The sequence below is a fragment of the Python bivittatus genome, unplaced genomic scaffold (assembly GCF_059951505.1).
Source record: "Python bivittatus isolate LINGU-HERP-01145 unplaced genomic scaffold, Pbiv_v1 ctg000980_np1212, whole genome shotgun sequence".
NCBI classification, from domain to species: Eukaryota; Metazoa; Chordata; class Lepidosauria; order Squamata; family Pythonidae; genus Python; species Python bivittatus.
The window spans coordinates 37,121,297-37,142,699 of record NW_028277125.1 but is presented as its reverse complement, the minus strand read 5'-3'; the positions used below and the strand labels follow the sequence as shown (position 1 = coordinate 37,142,699).

At 40.1% G+C, this 21,403-nt stretch overlaps 1 protein-coding gene and 1 long non-coding RNA gene across 5 annotated transcripts in view; both read left to right on the top strand.

Annotated features, from left to right (window-relative positions):
* Positions 1 to 16,396, top strand: part of LOC112541717 (uncharacterized) — a 47,608-nt gene extending 31,212 nt beyond the window's left edge. The window contains exons 5-9 of one of the 4 annotated variants that reach the window (XR_015794328.1): positions 356 to 465; positions 1,625 to 1,695; positions 3,469 to 3,619; positions 9,511 to 9,759; positions 16,253 to 16,396. This is a non-coding gene — a long non-coding RNA (uncharacterized LOC112541717). Of the gene's footprint in view, positions 1 to 355; positions 466 to 954; positions 1,696 to 3,468; positions 3,620 to 9,510; positions 9,760 to 11,351; positions 11,471 to 11,508; positions 11,646 to 16,252 lie in introns of those variants that run through there. The other 3 variants (XR_015794324.1, XR_015794325.1, XR_015794326.1) reach the window with 3 other exon arrangements.
* Positions 16,397 to 17,090: 694 nt separating this feature from the next.
* Positions 17,091 to 21,403, top strand: part of SLCO2A1 (solute carrier organic anion transporter family member 2A1) — a 69,814-nt gene continuing 65,501 nt past the window's right edge. The window contains exon 1 of the mRNA XM_088131814.1: positions 17,091 to 17,320. Within this exon, the coding sequence (XP_087987940.1) occupies positions 17,225 to 17,320 (96 nt within the window). The 5' untranslated portion in view covers positions 17,091 to 17,224. The remainder of the gene's footprint in view (positions 17,321 to 21,403) is intronic.

Below are 21,403 nucleotides of genomic sequence, written 5' to 3'. Positions count from 1 at the left end.
GAGGCCTAGGAGAGGGTGCTGTCCTTCTCTCTGGGAGGATGCTGTTCCAGAGGGTGGGGGCCACAATGGAGAAGGCACATTTCCTCAGGCCCACAAGATGGCATTTAATACAAGGAACCTGCAGGGCACCCACTCTGCACCCACTCTACCAGAATGTACCAAATTTACTGAATGAATCAATTTGCCTGGATCTGCACTACAGATTGAACCATAAAATTGTGTTCATACAAAACTGAACCACATTTGTGCGTTATGAAGCTAGCCTATATCTAAGCATGTGTAACAGTCACATGTTTCCCTACGTACACTCCATACTTCACTTTATCTGTTGTTTTTCCCCTGTGTCAATTATTAGATTCCAAACTGCTAAGAGTTAGGACCATGGCTAGGTTCATACCAAGTCACAATTTTGTTAACCATGGCTTCCAGCCTTGAAAGCTACCAGGCACATGTTGTCATTAACAGGTAAGCGATTACATTTTGATCCCGAATCACATGAGAAATTGACATTGTGAAATAACCTAAATTTGAAAATAGCAGGGAAAATATTTAATTGGAATGCTTGGGTCAAACAAGGGATCAATACCTTGAATCAATTGATTTAAGGTTGATGCAAGGTTGCTTTAAAGACTGAGAGATTGTGTTTTGAACACAATTTACCTTCAACATAACATATACTTCTTATACTTTAAAAATTGATTTCTCAGAAATATTATTTTGTGTTTATTGGACCCCTTAAAGATGTTTAAAAAGAGGATTGTTTTTTGTTTTTTTTCTTTGTTTTTTGTTTTGTTTTTGCTGATGCTATAAGAAATTTGAGGTAATATGATCTGGTTTTGTCCAGGTGTAGCTTCATTTTGATATCAAATCATTACATATGCAGCTCCAAATTTCAGATTGTACTATCATGCCAGTTGCCTAACATGGATCTCAGAATGGATTATATTTCCTTAGGGTTCCAGCAACTTAATGGAAGAGGCAGGCCTTTCACGGGAACTGGAATTGGTGGCTAATGATATCGCTACATACAACAACCTGCCTGTGCATGTATCTAAGCTGAAAACTAGACCAAATATTGTTCCTCTATCTATAGCTGTTCATTCACTGAGCCAATAACAGCCTACACTGAATCAAATATATTACCAGAGTTGCCAGCTGTTACAAAATCTGAGTGTAAACAGCTGATTTCAGCCCTGGTCCTCAGAAAAGCCCCTGGAGATGATATGATACCTTCAGATGTATATAGGATGAAAGATTCCTGGTGGGTTCCTATCCCGACTAGATTTTTCTCAAAAATAGACAAAATATGTGTTGTACCTTCCCACTGGAATCAAAGAGTTATGTGTCCAATCTTCAAAAAGGGCAATGGCAGGAGTAATTACCACCCAATTAGCCTGCTAGACATTTCATCTAAGCTTTACATCCAATATCTTTTGAACATATTAGAAGATTGGGAGAAAGAAACAAAACTTATCCATCCGGACAAGCAGGATTTCAAAAAGGACGTAGCACAATAGATGACTGTGCCACTCCGAAGGCTCTCATTCAGAAATATATAAACAGACATACAAAACAACTCTGTCATCTTCATTGAACTTACCTCTGCCTTTGATTCAATTGGCAGGTCCCGATTATGGAAGAAACTTGCAAGGACAAACATCAATAACCATCTTCTCAAACTAATAATTGAGCTAAGTAATGACATCATGGTCAGAGTGGAAATTAAATTCATAGTTCCTGCACTTAAAATATTCTAGGGCGAGGTTTTAGCCCAAATGCTGTATGGGGCTAGGTGATAGACCAGATGCTGTATGGGGCTAAGATCTGGGGGTGAGATGAGAAGGTTATAGCCCAGTTGGAACAGTCCAAAACAATTTCATAAGGAAGACCTCGGGACTTCCCCAGAGCACCCCTGCTGCTTATCTAAGGATAGAGGTAGGGTTAACTTCCATCACCATCAGAGTACATATTGCATTGCTGGGCATTTATAAGAAACTAGAAAGCCTTCAAAAATCCTATTAAACAGCTGGGAATCAATAGAGTAAACTTTTGTTGCCTAACCTACAAATATATTCCCTATTCCCTTTGGAACAGAGAAAATATTAGAGATAGGTGTTTTTTTTAAAGGATGCCAGTAAAAATGCTACTACAGTACAGACACTGTACTTTTGTAAGCACCCTGCTGAACAGCATCTCTGTCCCTGTGGTACCAGTCAAATGAAGGACATCATTTACTACTGCCCCATTTACAATGAGATTAGGGCCAAATTATTGATGGTAGGTGAATTGAAGGACTTGGACCCTGAATGGTTGAACTATCTCCTTGCAGATGTGTTTCCAACTATTAGTAGTCAGGTTGCTACTTTTGCTTTGTCATCATTTAAACTCAGAAAGATTTTTTTCAGTTAATTGTAGCTCTGACCTTATCTTGTTTTGACTTATTTGTCTCTAGCACTCTTTTTTAATTTTATTTTATTGTGATTTTGTTTTATTGTATTTTATGGTATGTCACATTATTATGACCTATGGTTACAATAATAAACTTATTACACAGGGACTGGGTTAATACATAAAAATAAACAATTTTCTAGAGACTATCTAATATTAACCTATGAACCTCTGAGATAATTACAGAAAATGAGTAAGTCTCCCGTCTTGCTTCTTTATTGAATATTTATTTTTATGATGAAGAAAATACTAAGAAATTTGTTTAGAGTACAAGATTTTATTATTAACAGGACAAAATTAAGATCCCTCAAGGCTTTTGTTGCACAATGTTCACCCATACTCAGTTGTTTCCAATACCCTCAAGTAAGCAACTTGAGAATTATGGGAAACAAAAGGGGAATACTGAAAAATTTGGCTGAATTTGGAACTCTTATACCCCATAAAATTGAACATTTTCTGGGCACAATTGTATAATGAAATACAATTCAAAACCTGAACAAGTTAAAGATTGTATGATCAAATGGATGTAAAATTTCAATACAGTTATAGACATGAAACAGTGGGAATTTCAGTGGAAAAAAGAATATTACATTCACATTATATTTAGAGAGAAGTAGTATAAGATGTTTTATCGCAATCATGACTTCAGTCATGATTGCTAAAGGGGGTGGCTCCTTTTCTTCAAAATGCTGGAAATACAATGGACAGATTGGCTCTTTCTTCCACATGTGGTGGTAAAGTTGCAAAGCTCAACAATATTGAAAATTAATTCATCATTTATTGATATTGATAATGCTATATAAATAATAAGAATTCAAAACATTTCCAAGTATAGAAACCCAAATAAACACAGAGTTCAATCATTGTTTGTATTTTTATGCCCAGATCATTGATCTGGTTTTTATTCTTTCCACACCAAGGATAATTATGAACAATATAAAAGTTCTACATTAATGATTTATCAGGTAAAAGACAGATCATCTAGCTGGGCAGGGTTTATTCTAGGTTATTTTTTTTCAGCTTGATGTACCATTGTCCATGCTGACTGTAGATTATGAGAACATGAATCCAGAACATCTGGAGGGCATCCATTTTGAAAGACTTTTGTTCAGAGTTTCACTGTGGGTGCTTGAAGCTGTTCCTTTTCTTGCTAATAGCTGACTCACAACAGGTAAGAACACCTTCTGTATAAAGAAACATGTGTGCAGCACTGAGTCACTGAACCAACATTTTAAAGGAAGAGGCACCTGAAAGAAAAAGCAGGTAGACTAGAATGTTAGCTAACCTTAGTCATTCTTACTTAAAATATGCATGAGGCTCAAGTTCAGAAGAATGTTATGAACACTGTTCATTTTTCAAACAAATGTTTACATCCCGCTTAATAAGCAAATATTCCTTTGCAAGCTCCCACATTCAATATTGTCAAAGTTGGCTGCAATTTAATTAAACAAAGAGAATATTCTGAGAATTTGTAATCCATCAAATCCTCCTCACTTCCCCGCCATAATATTATCTACATTGGCTAAAAGAGACTCTTCAGAGTTTCAGGTAAGTTATTTTCCCAGCCTTACCCAGAGGAGCCAGGAGGAGCTTTGACCTTCCCTGTCAAGCCCATCTGGGATCACAAGGTGCAGCCTTCCCGGCAACCTATTGCCTACTCACACACTCCTAGAGTCTATGCTGCTAGATGACTGCAAGTCTGGTTCTAGATGGGAACAGCAGGAAGCAAGGGATTGACCAATCAGGGCCTGCCATTGTCCAGACTAAGCATCTGCCTAGCCCTGTTGCCAATCCACTGCAACCCAGAGTAGAATGTTTAAAGCCACCTTCAGGAATGGCCAGGAGCAAAACGGGAGGAATTGCCCTCAGTCATATGTGAGAACACCAAAATCCAATCAATTATCCTCTGTTTATATGCCTATTCCTCCGAGAATATTAAAGCTGATGAGAAAAAAGTAGGTGAAAAGCCTAGCAGAACAGAACAGCCCACTCCTCAGCAGCCAATCCATGCCTATTGCTTCTTACCTGCCCAGGTGGGGGTAAGGACTAGAGATGCCATGATACTCTGCCAGGACTCTCCTGGCACAGAGATTCATGGGACATCAGGCATTTCCTGGAGAAAGTTGGCAGGACCACTGTATTCTCAAATGGGGACTTTGATTTAGTGTGGTTGGGTGTTGCCAGAAGCACCAGTAAGATCTGATACAGATAATAACTCACTAGGTTAAATATATTATGGGTGCAGGGCCTATATTAGCACCTTGGCTTGCTAACTAGATTAACTCATTTTGAGGGTTCACACACAACTGAGTAAATCATAAACTAAGCAAATGGCTTGGGTTCTTACATGCTACCCACCCCCCCACAAACAACAACCCCTAATCAAGGCTAAAACTACTAGCTAGGTGTATAATTGATCTGAACCCAGTCACACATGAGCACATTGTTCCAAATGAACTTCTCAAAGTCTAGTTCTCTTAATGTCCTTCAGATTAAGTAGGTCTGAAGTGATAACATGTCCCAGAGTTAGAGGTCAGTCTCTGTGAGCCGCTGACCTGAGAACCTTCTTTGTTCTCCCGAGAACCTTTTCTGTATTCATGCCAAGTAATGGCTACAAGAAACTTTTTCTGTGGCAGTGAGGTGATTGCCTTAAAGAAGTCCACCAAATATTTACCATAATATTTTATTTTATAATAGCTTTATTAAATTTGAAAAAGCAGAAAGATAAAAATGAATACAAACTAATAATCAAGGAAAAGAAAAAGAAAAAGATAGAAAGCAAAAGTGCTAGAAAATAGAAAAGGAGAGGAAGAAAAACAAAAATACAAAAAGAATGTTTACCATAATATTTTCAGTGTTGGTCATAACATTATTTTCCCAGTCTTGTAGTTTTTTGCTTCATTCTTTGAATTCTAATACTATTGTACTTTTATTATTGTATTTTTGCTATTTTTATTCTCTGTGCCACTCAGAATAGGGAAGCCTATAAAATGCAAAGAGCTTAATACATAAATTTCCTGATACTGTTTCTATATATTTCTACATTTTTACCAGAGGGCTTTTTACTGATGTCCAGTAAATCAGGTACATGTTGCAGGGAGTTTTCTCTTCTCTTCTCTTCTCTTCTCTTCTCTTCTCTTCTCTTCTCTTCTCTTCTCTTCTCTTCTCTTCTCTTCTCTTCTCTTCTCTTCTCTTCTCTTCTCTTCTCTTCTCTTCCCTTCCCTTCCCTTCCCTTCCCTTCCCTTCCCTTCCCTTCCCTTCCCTTCCCTTCCCTTCCCTTCCCTCCTCTCCTCTCCTCTCCTCTCCTCTCCTCTCCTCTCCTCTCCCTTTTCTTATTTTTCTTATCATATCTTTATCTTATTGCTGCAAGATGTTGCCCTTCTAGTCAGAGCACTACCAACATATAGAGACATAAAGATGCTTTTGCCCTGTGGCAAGATAGAGAGCCTCCATTTAGATGGAATCTTTAAGATCCCAAAAAACAGCAGTCCCTACAGCAATGTAAAAGATGGAAGAATGATATGGTTGGGCTCATCTATTTTTGCTGCTAGGTACCCTGTCAGTACAACTTAACAAATAGTAATAAAAAGAATCTAAAATTTCATTCCACTCATCCTATAGCTGCAATAAATCACTTTGATGTTTTCTGTGGCCTAATACCACATACAAATCTATCTATATGGTTGCTAGGAGTTGAAAACAACTTGATGGCATGTAATCAATAAACACACACACACACACAGACTATGCAGCTTAACCTATTGAGCTTCCAAGAAGAAAAAAGTTTTAAAAAATGAATATAGAGACACATGGATCTTAAAATGGAGGACATTTTTGAAGAATGGAATGAAGGCATCTCTCTCTCTCAGACACACAATGAAAGAACAGCGTGAGCTCAGTTTTGTAAGTGATGAATACTATAGTTGCTATTCAGCAACATTTGGGGATTGATTGCACCTCCAGGGATATTTTCTTGCCATTTTGCCAAGATGGCCCCTGACCAACCAAAGTTTCATTTGGTCTACAGAAACGTTACTACAGCAATGTAAAAGATGGAAGAGTGATATGGTTGGGTTCATCTATGTATGAAGATAGCAGGAATGCCTATCATTAAAGGATGATTTTTAAGAGCATGAAGTTCATCTACTCCAGCTTAAATTTTGTGAACTGTTCGGACTGCACCCTGTGTTAATATTTTAAACTAATCTTTGCACCCTACAGGGACGTGCTTCACTTAAGAAACCACATATCCCTTCTCTGACTTAAACAAAAGAAAAGAAAAGAAAGAAGAATAAGAGAACAGTTCTCTACTCAGAGTTGGCTAGGTCTATAGGCTGCTATTATATCAACAGAACAGCCTATGTAATTCCGTACTTGCTCAGCCTAGGTTGGGCAAGTTTTGATAACACAAACCTGGTATAAAAATAGCAGACATCCTCCTGTTCCCATCCAATGAGGACTCAGATAATGCCAATGATGATAGCTCGATGTTACTTATTTAGCCAGTAAAAGCATGAAGATGGCAACAGGCATCACCACAATATAATACACAGAATAACACCAGAGTGCTTATGATTTATTTCCTACTTTTTTTTCAAAGGAGATTTAGGTTGCAAGTGTAGGATCATTTCTCATTTTATCCACAGAACAACACTGATAAAGCCCCATAACCTGCATAGTTGAGAGGGGACTTAAATTTGTTCCAGTCCAATATTCTAACCGCTATACAACACTGCTACTCCCACTCCCAACAATCTCAAGGTGTGTGGGATGAATCTTATACTTGTGGAAGAGAGTATCTTGGAGAGCAAAATGCAGACTGGAGCACCAAGTCCTTGAATCTGGATATATGAGTAATGGAAAGAGTACCTTTTGACTACTCCAGCATCATACTTGCTTTATCTAACACATCAGCATAGGCAAAAGGGAAAAAGGACAGAATAATAAATGTCCATGGAGGATACTGCTAACTGAGAAACGGCAGCGGAAGTACATAAAGCTCTTCCTTTTTGTGATTGCAATGGATCTCTGTGGACCTGTTAGCCAGTGATACTTACCTGGGTTAGAGGGAGGTTAGTATGTTGTGAAAACAAGAAAAGCGGGTTAACGGACCTTTTCAGAGCTTGGGGCAGTTTAGATGTAGCCCCAAACAAACCTACTCTTATTTGGAGTTCAAGTACCCCCATTCCTTTCAGCAATACTACATTATCCAAACAGTTGACTAGGAAGGATAGTTCACACTCTGCCATTCCACACTAAGGCAGGTCCTAGAGAGACCCCATGAAGTCTTTAGACCAGTGTTTTTCCAATTTTATGCAATCATTCAGTAAATTCAGCAATCACTCAGTTAAGCAAACTCTTATCCCTATTGGCTGGTGTGGGTCTTCTGGACTAGTCTACAGAAAACCCACCCACACAGACCGGTACCTACACAAAAACTCCAACCACCACCCACGTCAGAAAAGAGGCATTATCAAAACCCTCATGGATCGTGCCAATCAGATCTGCGAAACCCAATTCCTAAACTCTGAACTTAACCACCTTAATTGGGTCCTACAAGCGAATGGCTACTCCAAAAATGAAATAAAAAGAGCCATCAAACCAAGAAAGCAACATGCAACTGAAGAAGAAAAACAGCCACCCACCAACAAAGTATTTCTGCCCTATATCAAAGGGGTCACAGACCGCATGGGAAAACTGATGGAAAAACACAATTTCCAAACAATCTTCAGACCCACCAGAAAAGTACAAGAAATGCTAAAATCAGCAAAAGACAAAAGGGATCCCCTCACCGCCGCAGGAGTATACCGCATACCATGCAGTTGTGGGCAAGTATACATCGGGACCACAAAACGCAGCATCCATACCAGGATAAAAGAACACGAAAGGCACTGCAGACTACAGCAACCAGAAAAATCTGCAGTAGCTGAACATGCTGTCAAGCATACTGGACACAAAATCCTATTTGAAAACATAGAGATACTGGACAACACCAACAGCCACTATACCAGGCTATACCGGGAAGCCATTGAGATTCACAAACACCAGCACAGTTTCAATAAAAAGAGGAGAGTCTAAAAATCAACAAAACCTGGCTACCAATCCTGAAAAATACAGCCTGCAAAAGGTCAACGAACTCAGCTCAACCACCAGGACATGTGAACAGTTCACACAATGAACTTGCTAATCACCCCCAGCAGCCCCTCATTAACAATTCAATAGAAGAAAAAAACCCTGCCTAATCCCCAGGAAGATACACACAGATGCTGACACCAAAACAAGCAGCCACTCAGTAACTCAACCCCCCCACACACACCCAATCCCCCCTTTCCCCCCTCAGATCTCTATAAATACCCACAAAAGGGTCACATCACCCTGGGCACAGAGAGAACTGCTCCTGTCTGTGCTCCTGCACTCTGAAGATGCCGGTCACAGGTGCTGGCAAAACGTTAGGAAACAAAACTTCAAGAACACGGCCACACAGCCCGGAAGACCCACACCAGCCATCGTATGCCGGCCGTGAAAGCCTTCGACAATACATCTTATCCCTATTGTTTTGTCTTTAAAAGTGTGAGACGTCACATCTTTGGGCAAATAAAATAATGATTATCATTAATTTGTTTGTGCCTTCCCATACCCTCCATTTGAAAAGGTCTTTCAGAACTAAATTTTGTACCCAAAACATTTAATCCAAAATTAAGTATTTACTACATGAATTAATGTATGTAGCCCATGCCATAAAAATAACAAACGTGTTAGTATTAATAATAAACTTGGCTCAAACTTGTTAGTCAAGAACGTTCTTTAGTAGACATTGCTAAGTATTAATGGGGTATGGAAAAATGCATCTCCAGCCAATGGACACCCAATTTTGAGTATTCATTGTCATATTTCCTATTCACACTTTTCTTTGGGGATTACCTGTATAAGACCACGACTCCACTTAACACAATATCTGGATTCACAGTCAGTAGTTGCACTCAAGACCTGTGCCCTGTTGTCAGTTTTCTGAATTCCAGTTCTCAGGTTGCTACTTTCATTATCACTTGTATGCTTCAACAGATCAGTTTTCAGCCCCTGATAAGTTGCTGTGGATCAGCTGACTGGGAGAGAATGTAGAGGCAGGACTGAGGCTCTGACCTGGTCAACTGACAGGTAACAAATGTGGGAAGCCTGCAGGGGAACTCCTGGCGGATAGCCACAGACCACAGCATGAAGATCACAGCTCTAGACACTCCATCTTTGCTACCATTAGAGTTTTACCCTCTTGGCTGATAGGGGAATGAATAAGAGCAGAAAGGAGTTGCACAGGTAAGCCCCTTGAGATTGTTCATGGTGACACTGATATTGATTATTGTCATGCCCTTCAAAGATGAATTTTGTGTGTATGTGTGTGTGTGTTTATGGGTGCCTTCAAGTCAGTGTTGACTCCTGGCGACTGCTTGGACTAGTCCCTGCAGTTTTCTTGGCAAGATTTCGGAAGTGTTTTGCCATTGCCTGCTTCCTAGGGCTGAGAGAATGACTGGCTCAAAGTCACCCAGGTGGCTTTGTGCCTAAGGAAGGACTAGAACTCACAGTCTCTGGTTTCTAGCCTGATGCTTTCACCACTACACCAAACTGACAGTCAGTCAGTCAGTCAGTCAGTCAGTCAGTCAGTCAGTCAGTCAGTATAATTAAGCAGTAGAAAATGGTGAAGAGGAAATTACAGCCTGTTAAATTTTATTGCATGAGCTGGAAGTCAAGATGGCTGGCAACTAATAGACTTGTCTATCCTAGACTGTGCTATAGATGTCCAAAAGTGAGTCAACCAATCATCTCTATCTATGAATCTTAACCATGGTTGAAGAGGCGGAGCTAGCCTACCAGAAGTGGAAAGGCTGGGCTTGTACACTGGCATCCAGAAAACCTACCCCCACTATAAAGCCAGAAATGGAGCTTGTCAACTGACACTCAAAGTGCCATGGCTGCTATTGTGCACATGCACAAAGGAGGCTGCAGTCAGACCATTTTTCTCATGAGAAAACACCATGTCCACCATTTTGTGCATGCATGTCCAAATTGGCAAACGTGCCATAAGAGAGGGGAGAAATTTTTTATTTCTTTACATGATTTATGTATCTCACACAAATGATTCTGGGTGGCTTACAAGATTAAAGCAGACAAACCCACCAAACATAACCCCCAGCACCCAAAGATAAATTGCCAACCCTCAATAGCAGCAGAGTTCATCCACCCCTTGACCCAAATGCCTGGGGAAACAGTCAGGTCTTCAAATGCCTTGCAAAAGGCTAACAGGGTAGGGCCATCCAAATCTTTGGGGGGAAGCTGTTCCATGGGGCAAGCCTGGCCACTGAGCAGGCATGACTCCAGGGTCCAACAAGATGACATTGTTGAATAGAAGAGACCTGGAGGGGGTGCACAGAAACAGTAGAAGAAAGGCAGTCCTGAAAGTTACTGCGATTCAACATACAGTATTTTTCCACTCATGTTCCACAGTGTTTTTTTTCCCAGTCATAGCATGAGTGAGAAGTACACAGAAGTATTGACCATTTTTTATTGCCATCATTAATTTATATTGAACCAATTGAAAAGTGGTGCTTTACATAGAACAGATTTGAAAATTCTCTACTCAAAGGGCCTTACAATCTATTAGGCAATAATGCTGTTTATTGACATTTCTATGGCATTCCACACATATCACCATACCTATATTCACAACCATGAGGGCTAGGAGCTTGCTAATGAAAGTTGTATGTTGAGAGTCTTAAAAACAGAAGTCTCTTATCAACAACACCCCATCCTGAGATTTTATTGAACTGCATATTTAGTTGTTATTGAAATGTCTTATTGTCAGATAAATTATCTATATTAAATTATTTGTTTAAATGCCTCATTCCAAACAGGCCATCTTTAAGCTGCATGGGAGCAAGCAATGTGTATTTTACCTCTACTTTCAAAGCTGAATGTTGAAGTGCGTGCATACTGCTGAATCTAATGGAATTTGTATGCCAATGTGTGTACCTTCATGTTATATCTTCTTGAAAAAAATATGTGTTTCAGGAACTCCAGCAGAAAATGTCCTATTATGGCACTGAGATATTTTGAATCTGTTGCTTTTCCATGACAATTCCAAGGAAAAGAAGGGGGACAAGTGATTTTACATGTGCCATTACACTGTTGCACAAATGATACGAATTATGAACTGTATGCCATTTGCATTACATAACTGATGCAAATTATACAATGATAGTATGAAGCACATGAAATCATCATGGTTTCTATGGAACGCTATGAGACTTCCCAACAACTAAAATTATTGCTATGCGTGCACTGGCTAGCAAAACTGGAAGGTTAATTCAGTTCATTACAGGTTAGATGGATTTGTGAATGAAATCAAAGAAATTGGGACAGAGAGAATTGTTGAGATATGGTGATTGCACCATGTTCTTTTGGTGTTGTTACTGATATTCAGTCCTAACAGTCTAAGACTGACTGCATTTACATATCCTGACAGAAAACTGGATGGAACAGCTAATCTCTTCAGTGTCAGAAATAATATTCAAACAACCTTGAAAGCCTAGAGAGATGGCATGAAATTATTAGAATTAAATGCATAGACACAAAAATATAAAAATCTTCACTTAGGAAACAAGAATCAAATGCACAGGCATAGGATGATGGATCTCTGGCTTAACAATAACACTTGTGAGAAAGTTTTTACACTAGCAGTTAATTATCAAATGAATATGTATCAGCAAAGTGCTAGGGCTGCCAAAAAGGCCAATGCAATTTTAGAATTCATCAAAAGAAAAACAACTGAGGCGGGATATGCTACCTTTCAAACTTCTGAAAAGATGACATGTGGATGGCCAAGAGTGCAGGATATGAAATAAGGGATTTAGTAAAGCAGATTCTCACTGAGCATTAAGTGGCTGGGCAGCCTTTTTTTTTTTTTTAATCCATTCAATCGTACCTGATTCTTGGAGACTGCCTGGACAAGTCCCTGCAGTTTCCTTGGCAAGGTTTTTCAGAAGTAGTTTGCCATTGCCTCCTTCCTAGAGCTGAGAGAAACTGACTGGCCCAAGGTCACCCAGCTGGCTTTGTGCCTAAGGCAGGACTACAACTCATGGTCTTCCAGTTTCTAGCCTGATACCTTAACCACCAGACCAAACTGGCTCTCAAACCTTTTGCTAAGGATGCTTTAATTTGGATTCCAGCATGGAGCAGTGGATTAGAGCGTTCCATGCCTCTTTCCTAACATTTGAAGAAAGCCCATCCTATCCACCTTTCAAAAGACTGAAAAATTATTCTTGAGAAGCATGGTGAAATGGTGCTGCCATACATCAAAAACATCTCAGAAACAACCAAGAGATATTACATTACTGCATGGCATCACCATACCACATAAAGCCCTCCAAAACATCTCAAGCAAACCAAAAGACCCAGTAGCCCAAGAAGAAAAAACAGCAGCCATCTACAACATACAGTATAAGGTCTGCAACAGCCACTATGTAGGACAGACAGGCAGAAGACTAGCAGGGCACATCCATGAACACTAAGTAGCAGTCAGAAGACACGATGAAAACTCAATCTCACAACACATGGACAGGTTTAACCATAGTTTCAACTGGGAAACTGTCAGCATCTTAGATCAAGCTAAATCAAAAAATGTGAGAGAATTCCTGGAAGCTTGGTATTCAGACAAGTCAGCCATCAACAGGCACCTAGAGACAAACCACACTTACACAGCATTCAAAAGAGACAATAAAAAGGAAACAAAAAGACCAGAACACCTCCTTGCCAGCAATCAACACCCAGATGTGCAGGGATTAACATCAGGATTAACACCAAACAAACAATCAAGCAGTAAACAATACCCTAATCAAGGAACTACCAACTCAGATAAGCAATCAAACAGTAAACAGCCTAATCTAGGAACTACCAGGGAAAAAACAACACCCCCACCAACACTGGCAGGGCAAGCTACTGTATATAAACAGAGAACAAACCTCACTCCCTTCTAGCACTGAAGATGTTACCTAGTCAGGTAATGAAATTTCTGCAAGAAAACAGCCAAACTCAGAAAACCCCAAGGACTCTACAGCGTACGAGATTATGTGAGCTCAGCTATTGCGACTCTTAGCCCAGGCCTTTGGCCAGGGTGACTGAAGCCCCTTTCTGGGTAATGTGGATTGCTTTGGTTGTTGTCTGCTTTGTGCCATCTTTTGCCTATTTTGTTTTTATTATTATATCAATTTATTGTTCTACATGTTTTTATCAGTGAACCACTCAGAGTTGCTGGCAGTTGGGCAGTTAAAATGTAATAAAATAAAATAAAATAAAATAAAAAAAACAAAAAAAACAATGGATACTAGCTGAATATCTTGTATGAACACAGTAAATTATGGTTTATTTAATAAACCATGGTGAAGCATACCTCAGCTTAGTGCCATGTGCACCTGAGTACTTCTTTTCATATAGCTGTGTATGTTTCCATTCAATGACCATGTCACATCCAGCTTGACAGACTCTTTGAAACACCGTGGAGACTCTCTTTAGCGTTACTGTGTTTCCATAACGTTGCTGAGGTTCCACAGCTGAACTCTTAACTTCCAGTTCAGCAGTAGCACGGGAGGACAGGCAAGGACAGTTCTGCAGGTTGAACTGAAAGGGTGAGGTGGTGGGTGCCTCCTCCCTGGCCAGAATTCTTGCCTGCTGGTATCTCCCTGCTGAAAGCAAGGGGCCAGGCACCATTTCACCATGCTTCTCAAGAATAATTTTTCAGTCTTTTGAAAGGTGGATAGGATAGGCTTTCTTCAGAAAAAAAGAGAAGAAACACGCAGAGCTCCATATAGGACATAACCATTTCCTAATCCTATCCAGGATAAGAAGGAATGGATTTGAATAGGAGTCTGTTTCTATTGTATTTTATTACAAGGACTGGAGAGTCAAGGGGGTTGGAGAAAAAGGAACAGGGAAGCAGTTATTCTATTTATAGGCTGGATCTAAAAATAAGTTAGATGCAGTTAGTTCTCATTAACTTCTATAAAATTAAGCTGAGCTAGAACTAATTTGTTCCTTGGTTTCATTAGGGAAAATTTAACTGTTACTTTGGATCCTACTCTGAATCTCCATGGGTGGTGCTCTAATTCAAGAAAGAAATAATAATAATAGTTGTTATCATTATTTATTTATTTATTAAACTTGTATGCTGCCTGACTTTCAACAACTCTGAGTGGCTCACAACAATCAAAGACATTACAATAAAATCAGTAAAGACCCCATAGATGAGGCCCTCACTATTGATATGCTATATTAATCCAGACAAGTTCAATATCACAAGGATAGCATCAAAGCTTTATATGAACCTTACCAATTTCAACCACATTATCTCACTTACAGAATATATAAACTCCACAGTTAAGAAATAAAACTTTTCTAAAATGGGTAAATTATTTCTGGCCTTTGTGTAGAAGACAGATCAGAAAATTAAGTTTCGCTGATGGACATCATGTCTCCCATGTACACTTTAGAAATGATGTTCACTAGTGAAACTTCATTTTAAAAATGATTGTGCTGCTTTCTGTAAAGGAACAGAAGTTAAAAAGTTAAATGCCAGACACCAAGCAGGGGCATCCCCAGAGTGTCAGAAAAGCATGAACGTGGCAGCCGTTGCCACTCCACCAAAGCCCCATCCCTTTTTCACGTTTGCAGATGCCATCTTGACATGCCCTGCAGAGCCCCTTAGACCAAGCAAATGACAAAATACGCCTGGCTTGACCCCCCCCCCCCCCGCCAATTTGGCAGTGTACATTTGATAGCCTGTAATTTTATTCACTGAAGTATTTAAGGTTGCTGACAACTGTAAAATATGTTCAGTCCCATGTAGGCTTCCTCTTGCTCAAGGATGACCGGGAGAACAGAACGTGCTTACTAAGGCTACGGAAAGTGTATGTGACTTCAGTGGATAGGAAGAAGCACGAGAATGGAAGTCACGACAAAGTGCTAGGAGGTACACGTGGGTGTACTGAGCTTGAAAGTAGTTTTGTTAACATACTCCAACTTCCTGGAAGTAAAAAATAGTATAAAAAGAAGCTGGTTTTGGTTGTTGATCTGCAGGCTTTTGTTCTGGTTTCTTTTTTTCTTTCTTTGTGCTTGAAGTGAATCAGACCCTCCTATTATCTCCTTCAGCTTAGCTGATAAGGCTGAGATCTATAAGCTCAGATCCCAGCCATGCTGAGGGAGGGGTAGATAATATTTAATTGATCTGCTTCATTCCTGTAGGCTACTCCACCTCAGCAGCTTTGAGGTGTGGACTTCAACTCCCAGAATTCCCCAGCCAGCATGAGACATTCTGAGCAAGAGTCAGATAAATTCATCTGCCCAGCAGTTCCCAAGTTCCGCGAGGGAAGTCCGGATTATCTCAGTTACACAATGGGCTCCCATCTTTTCAGTGAGGCACAAAAGGATTTCTGTCTTTGTTAGTTCTATTGCTAAAATAAATAAGTTTAAAAAATATGTACAAGTTTTACAACCCCCCCCCAAATGGAAAAAAACCAAAGACAAACATGTTAAAAAGACAAGAAAAAGCAATTAAAACTAAACAAAAAAGGAAACCAAGGATAAAAAAGGGATTTCAAACTATCTATACATATCATGTATCCGTCAAACATTAAACGGCATTTAAGTTTCTAAGTCTAAATGAAAGAGAATAAATAATAATACTCTTCTGTGGCAACAGCCATAAAATCTGTGCCAAAGGGCAACATTGTAAGCCGTTCTTGCGATTTCCCTTCCTCTGCAGAGCCGGGAAACCTCCGAACCCCACGCGGCTCGTGTGACCTAGACGCGTCTCTTTTCGTAGATCTTTAACGTTGGAGGCGTTTTGCTGAAAGACCGAGCCGCCGGCCTTGCGTAAAGCGGCTTCAATCAATATTTTTGCGCAAATCCCCAAGAAGTGAGAGTGCCCCTGCCGTTTGCAAAAAAAACAAACAAAAAAAACCCCGCAAGAGCCCAACGGGTCACAGGTCGCAGACCGAAATTGTACCAGTGGAGGCAGCGAGGGAAGGAAGCGCGGAATGTGCGCGGAATGTGCGCAGGCTGCTTGGACAGTAACGCGCGCTTCCAGCCCCCAGACCGCGCGCTGCCTTATAAATACGTCTGTTCACAAGGAGACCCCGCTGAGCTAAATGGGGCGCATGTTGAGATGCGTATGTTGGGAAACAGCTGGAAATCGTAGGGAAAAGTGTGCGCAGAGTGAGCGCGCTTCCCGGAGACTGGAAGGAACCCCCTCCCGCGGGATCCCCGCAGCATCTCCCCTCGGCAGATTTGAAGTTGGGACTTGGAGGGTTTGAATTTGCTGACGTTCCGAATAGGGTCTGTCCGACTTCCTGCTGGCTCGACTTTTGCCCCAGCTCTGCAAATAAAGCAAAGCAAAGCAAAGCGGGGCTTCGGGAGGGGCTAGGAAAAGTCCCCAGAGAGAGCAAGACTGGAACCCACACCTGTTTCTCCGGAGTAGCCGCCGGGCACCCGACCGCTTTTACGTAGCCGAGGAAAGAGGGAGGGGAAAGCCGCGTTTCCTCATCACATCGGAGCGTAGGGCAGGCTTATAAAAACTGCAGCTCCCGCTCCTTCCATAGAGGCTCATGGAAAGGGTGAATAAAAGCAAACGCGGGTTCCGATCGCTGCTGGTGCTGCGAGTTCTTCGGCCAGCAACGGAGGCGCAGCGCGGACTCGGAGCTAAATCGCGCGGGCACCTCGGCAGTCTGAGCAGACAATGGGGCTTCAGTCCGAAAACAGCAAAGCCCCAGCAACCGATGATAAGCCTCCGAGATTAAACACCTGCCCGAGCAAGGTCTTCTGTAACATTAAGGTAAGAAGGACCTTCGCTCTGAGAGGAAGAGGGGGAGGTGGTTGGAGAGGAGCCCGCCTCGCTCCAGGCTTTGTTCGCAGCGGACGGACGCGTGTTCCTTCTTTCTATGGACCGAGCGGGGTCGAGATGCCCCGCTGCTGTTCGCCTGCTGTCAGTGAAGCCCTTGCTTCTTGCCTGGCGCCTCGTCCAAGCCACCTTCAAGCTCATTTTAAAATTAGCAGGGTTTCAACTGTGAAAATGCTATTAGACTAAACCTACCTGTATTCAGCTGAGATTCCTAAACCTAATGGGTTCCTTGGAGGCTGTATGCAGCCTTTAAACTGGACCTATCAAGACTGTGTCCTCTCTGTGCACCTCTTTCCTCAGTTATTTACCATATTTCTAAGGCCACCTGACTCTAGAAAAACTCTCGGTGACATACAGCATTAAAAACAGCAAAGAACAATATAAACAGAAGAACAATGCATGTCCGGAAAAAAATGCAAAGTATCCTACAAAATCTTATACTGTAAGAAGCTTGCTACCCATTCCAGCTCAAGCCCTGGAGAAAAAGGTCGTTAAATGCTGTCAGTGTAGGGGCCATGCAGATCTCGGGGGGGGGGGGGGGGGGATGCTGTTCCAGAGGGCAGGTGCTGTGAAAGAGAAGTCAGGAGTAAGACTCCCAATTTACTGGGAAGTAAACCATTAAGGAAATACCTAAGATTTTCCTTCCATGGCAAGTAAGATATAGACCACCCTGTGCAACTTACTTGGTAGGAAGCCTATGAATATACTGAGGATGAAAGTGTTATTCATTTCTGAATAAACAACCATGGATAAATTTGTTTAATAAATAAATAAATGTGTTAACTGAATGTAGCTCATCTGGTTAAGATGTAGTATAATTATCATTTTGCAGTGTTCTGCTAGCTAAGCATATGCTGTGGATTGCAAAAAAACAAAATCCTTTCAACAAAAGAAGGTTTACTTGCCCACGCCTATGTGTTTTTACTCTGATTCACAGTTTAATTAAGCTGCAGTAGTTAGGTGACACATCAAGTTGGGGTTGCCTCTTAGTGAGCATACAGACAAATGCTCATCTCCTCAGACTATCTCCAATACTAGTCACAGCTCTTCCAAATGCCATCCTGTAGGGTTTTTTTACAGCGTCCGTCAATCTTACCTGGTATCCTCCCCCTTTTATCCTTTTCTAAACATAGTTGTTTCATGTTCATCATCTGTTTGCATCTCATGTCCAAGTGGTATGAATTCCTACGCACTAGTCACTGCCTGAAGGGAGCAGTCAGCCTTTACTTGTCCCAGGATTGATTGCTGGTTCTTCTTGCAGTCTGTTGTTCTTATATGAACCATCTCTAGATTACAAGGCATTTAACTTCTTTCTCTGACTTTTACGTAATGCCCAGCTTTCATAGCTGAATGTTATCACTAGAAAATAATTGCTTTAGCTTTTTTGATCTTTGGGGACATCCTTCATGATCTTGCCTAAATCTATCATTGCCTTCCTTTCCAGAATATCCCTCCCCTGGCAGGTTGTCCATCTTTATCTACTACTGAGCCCAAGAAAATAAAATTATCCACCAACTTCACTTCTTGTCATCCACTATGCATCCACTAAGCATTACTGTTCTTAATATTTCACAGAAACCCAGGTATTGCTTTTCCCACTTTTACTTTCATAATGAGCTCTTTTAAAATGTCCTTTTCTTTTGGCAAACAAAGTAGGGTTACCGACATATTTTAAATTGTTAATGTTTCAGCCTCCTATTTTGCTAATAAATTTGTTGTAAATTTATTTTTTGTTGGAAGTGAGTCTTGTCTTGCCTTCCTATTCTGAACTCTTTCAAATTCAGTTCATGCAGTACTTTCTTGTACATTGTAAAAGTACTTCCAGAAAAAATACTATATATGTTCTGACATGAACTACAAGCTTTGCTGTAGTTAATAAAGCAAAGATAAACCATCTTTGTATTTTACTTTATTCTATAAAGTAGAACACACCATCTTACATTAGCTCTCTGTTCTATCTGTTCATGGGTCCCTCTGTTTTTTCTGACACCTGCCTATTCATTTGGCATTTCTCTGTCCCTATATGGCTTCTTTGTAAGACACTTGTTTGCATGAGAAATTAGTGCACTGGTTCAGTAATTTGCACATTCTGTGCCATACATATAATCTTTTCCTGTCTCTAGGCCATATAGTGTCTGTGTTGAAATAAACTGAATAGCAATTTAGCAGCATTTCATCCTGTAGCTTTAAACAATTTAGTGGTTACTTGATCTGCAACCATGCTTTCCTACTTGACTGCCTATTGTACTTCACTTTTTTGTGGGATGATTTCTGAATATATTCTCTTTCTGTCATTCTATAATCCTGTCCATAAACAGCTTGAGTAAAGGGTTTTCTTTTAATTTCCTTCAATCACACTTGTCTCTATTGGATTCTTCCACAATTATTCTTGAGCATTCCTAACTATGATGCAAGCCTCCTGTGATTTCTCTTATCTTCTTATTTTAAAAGTATCTCTCAGTTTATTTTCCTCTATTAGCTGACATTTTTACTCAGATAAGTTTCTTTGTCTTTTATAGCTTGATACCAGAAGTATACATTCAGTTGATATATATACTTTTTCTTGCCTAAGGATAACTTGTTCTGAAAGCAACTTGAATCTTTTCAGTTTGAGAATATTGTTTTTCCTCTTTAGTTTTCACAGTGTCCTTAACTTTCTTCATAGCTCCTCACCTTCGGTTTCACATAAACTAAGTGTGCTGAATATTATATTTTGATTGCTTGTCCTCTAAGTCTCATTTTATTGGCATTCCTACTCTTTTTAGCTTTCCAGGTTTAGCCCATATATTTTGATATCTGTAATTTCATGGTCTGTTCCACAGTCTGTCCCTAGTAGTGCCCTGGATGACTGGATTGCATTTATCTATCTTTTGTTTTATATTATATAATCTATTTGATTCTGATGTTGTATATCCAGTGACACCCATCAGTCGAGTTATTGACACTGTTTAAAGCAGGTGTTGACAATAAATAAAGAATTATGTTCTATTAATGTATTTACCAGGTCTAAATATTTCATTATTTCAGGTTCTTCCATTTCACCCATTTTTGCCTAACAAACACCAGTTAGTAATATTTCTTGATAGTGTATCTAGCCACATAATTTCTCAATATTTTCTTCTACCAGGTGTATCATAAAACCTGTTGTTCATTGGGTTATGACCAAGCATCTTTTTGGGCTATTGTTGCCACTCCATTCTTTCATATGGTTTTATGACCTCAATAATTTAATCATGTGAGTTAGAGTGGCCCATTGTGGTTCACTTATGCTTACTTCTCCCTGCTTTATTTCCCCTTTGACGATTTAAGTTTTTCTTGCTCATGTTTCCTAAATTCCTTGTTTTAATTTTATGTTTCCTTGTAAAGTAAGGAATTCTTTAATTGCTAGCACTATCAGTGACCAGACTTTCTTATAGCTGGGCATGTCAACATTTCTAGATCAATTTTTGGAACTTCACAGTTTTTTCCTAGTAAGTAGAGGAGTTCCTCTGTCCTAGGGTCTCGTCATCTGACACCCAACCCAGCCATATCCAGAAAGTTTTATTGGCAGGAACACAGAAGCAGTTTTCCACTGTCTTCTTCCAGTTTGATTTTAGAATTCCTTATCTTAAGTAGGTTGGCTTCAGTATACAATGCAGAGTCCCACCTGTTCTCATCTCTATTGTGGATTACTCTTAGCTTCACCCCTCCCAGTTTAACTTTAACAACAAGGATGACCCTACCAGGAGCTGATGTGGGTGATTGTTGATTATATGCATCAAGTCAATGTCAATTCTTAGTAACCTCAAAGACCAATACTTCTTGAGAAGAAACTATCCACAATTTGACCTTTCAAGTCTTCCACAGGTGCACCTATCACTGCTGTAATCAAGTCTGTCCATCTTGCTATTGGTCATCCTCTTCTTCTCTTTCCTTCTGCCATTCCCAGCATTCTAGATTTTTCAAGATCTTTGCATAATATGTCCAAAATATGATAATTTGAATCTGGTCATTTGTGCCTTGAGTTAGAACTCTGAA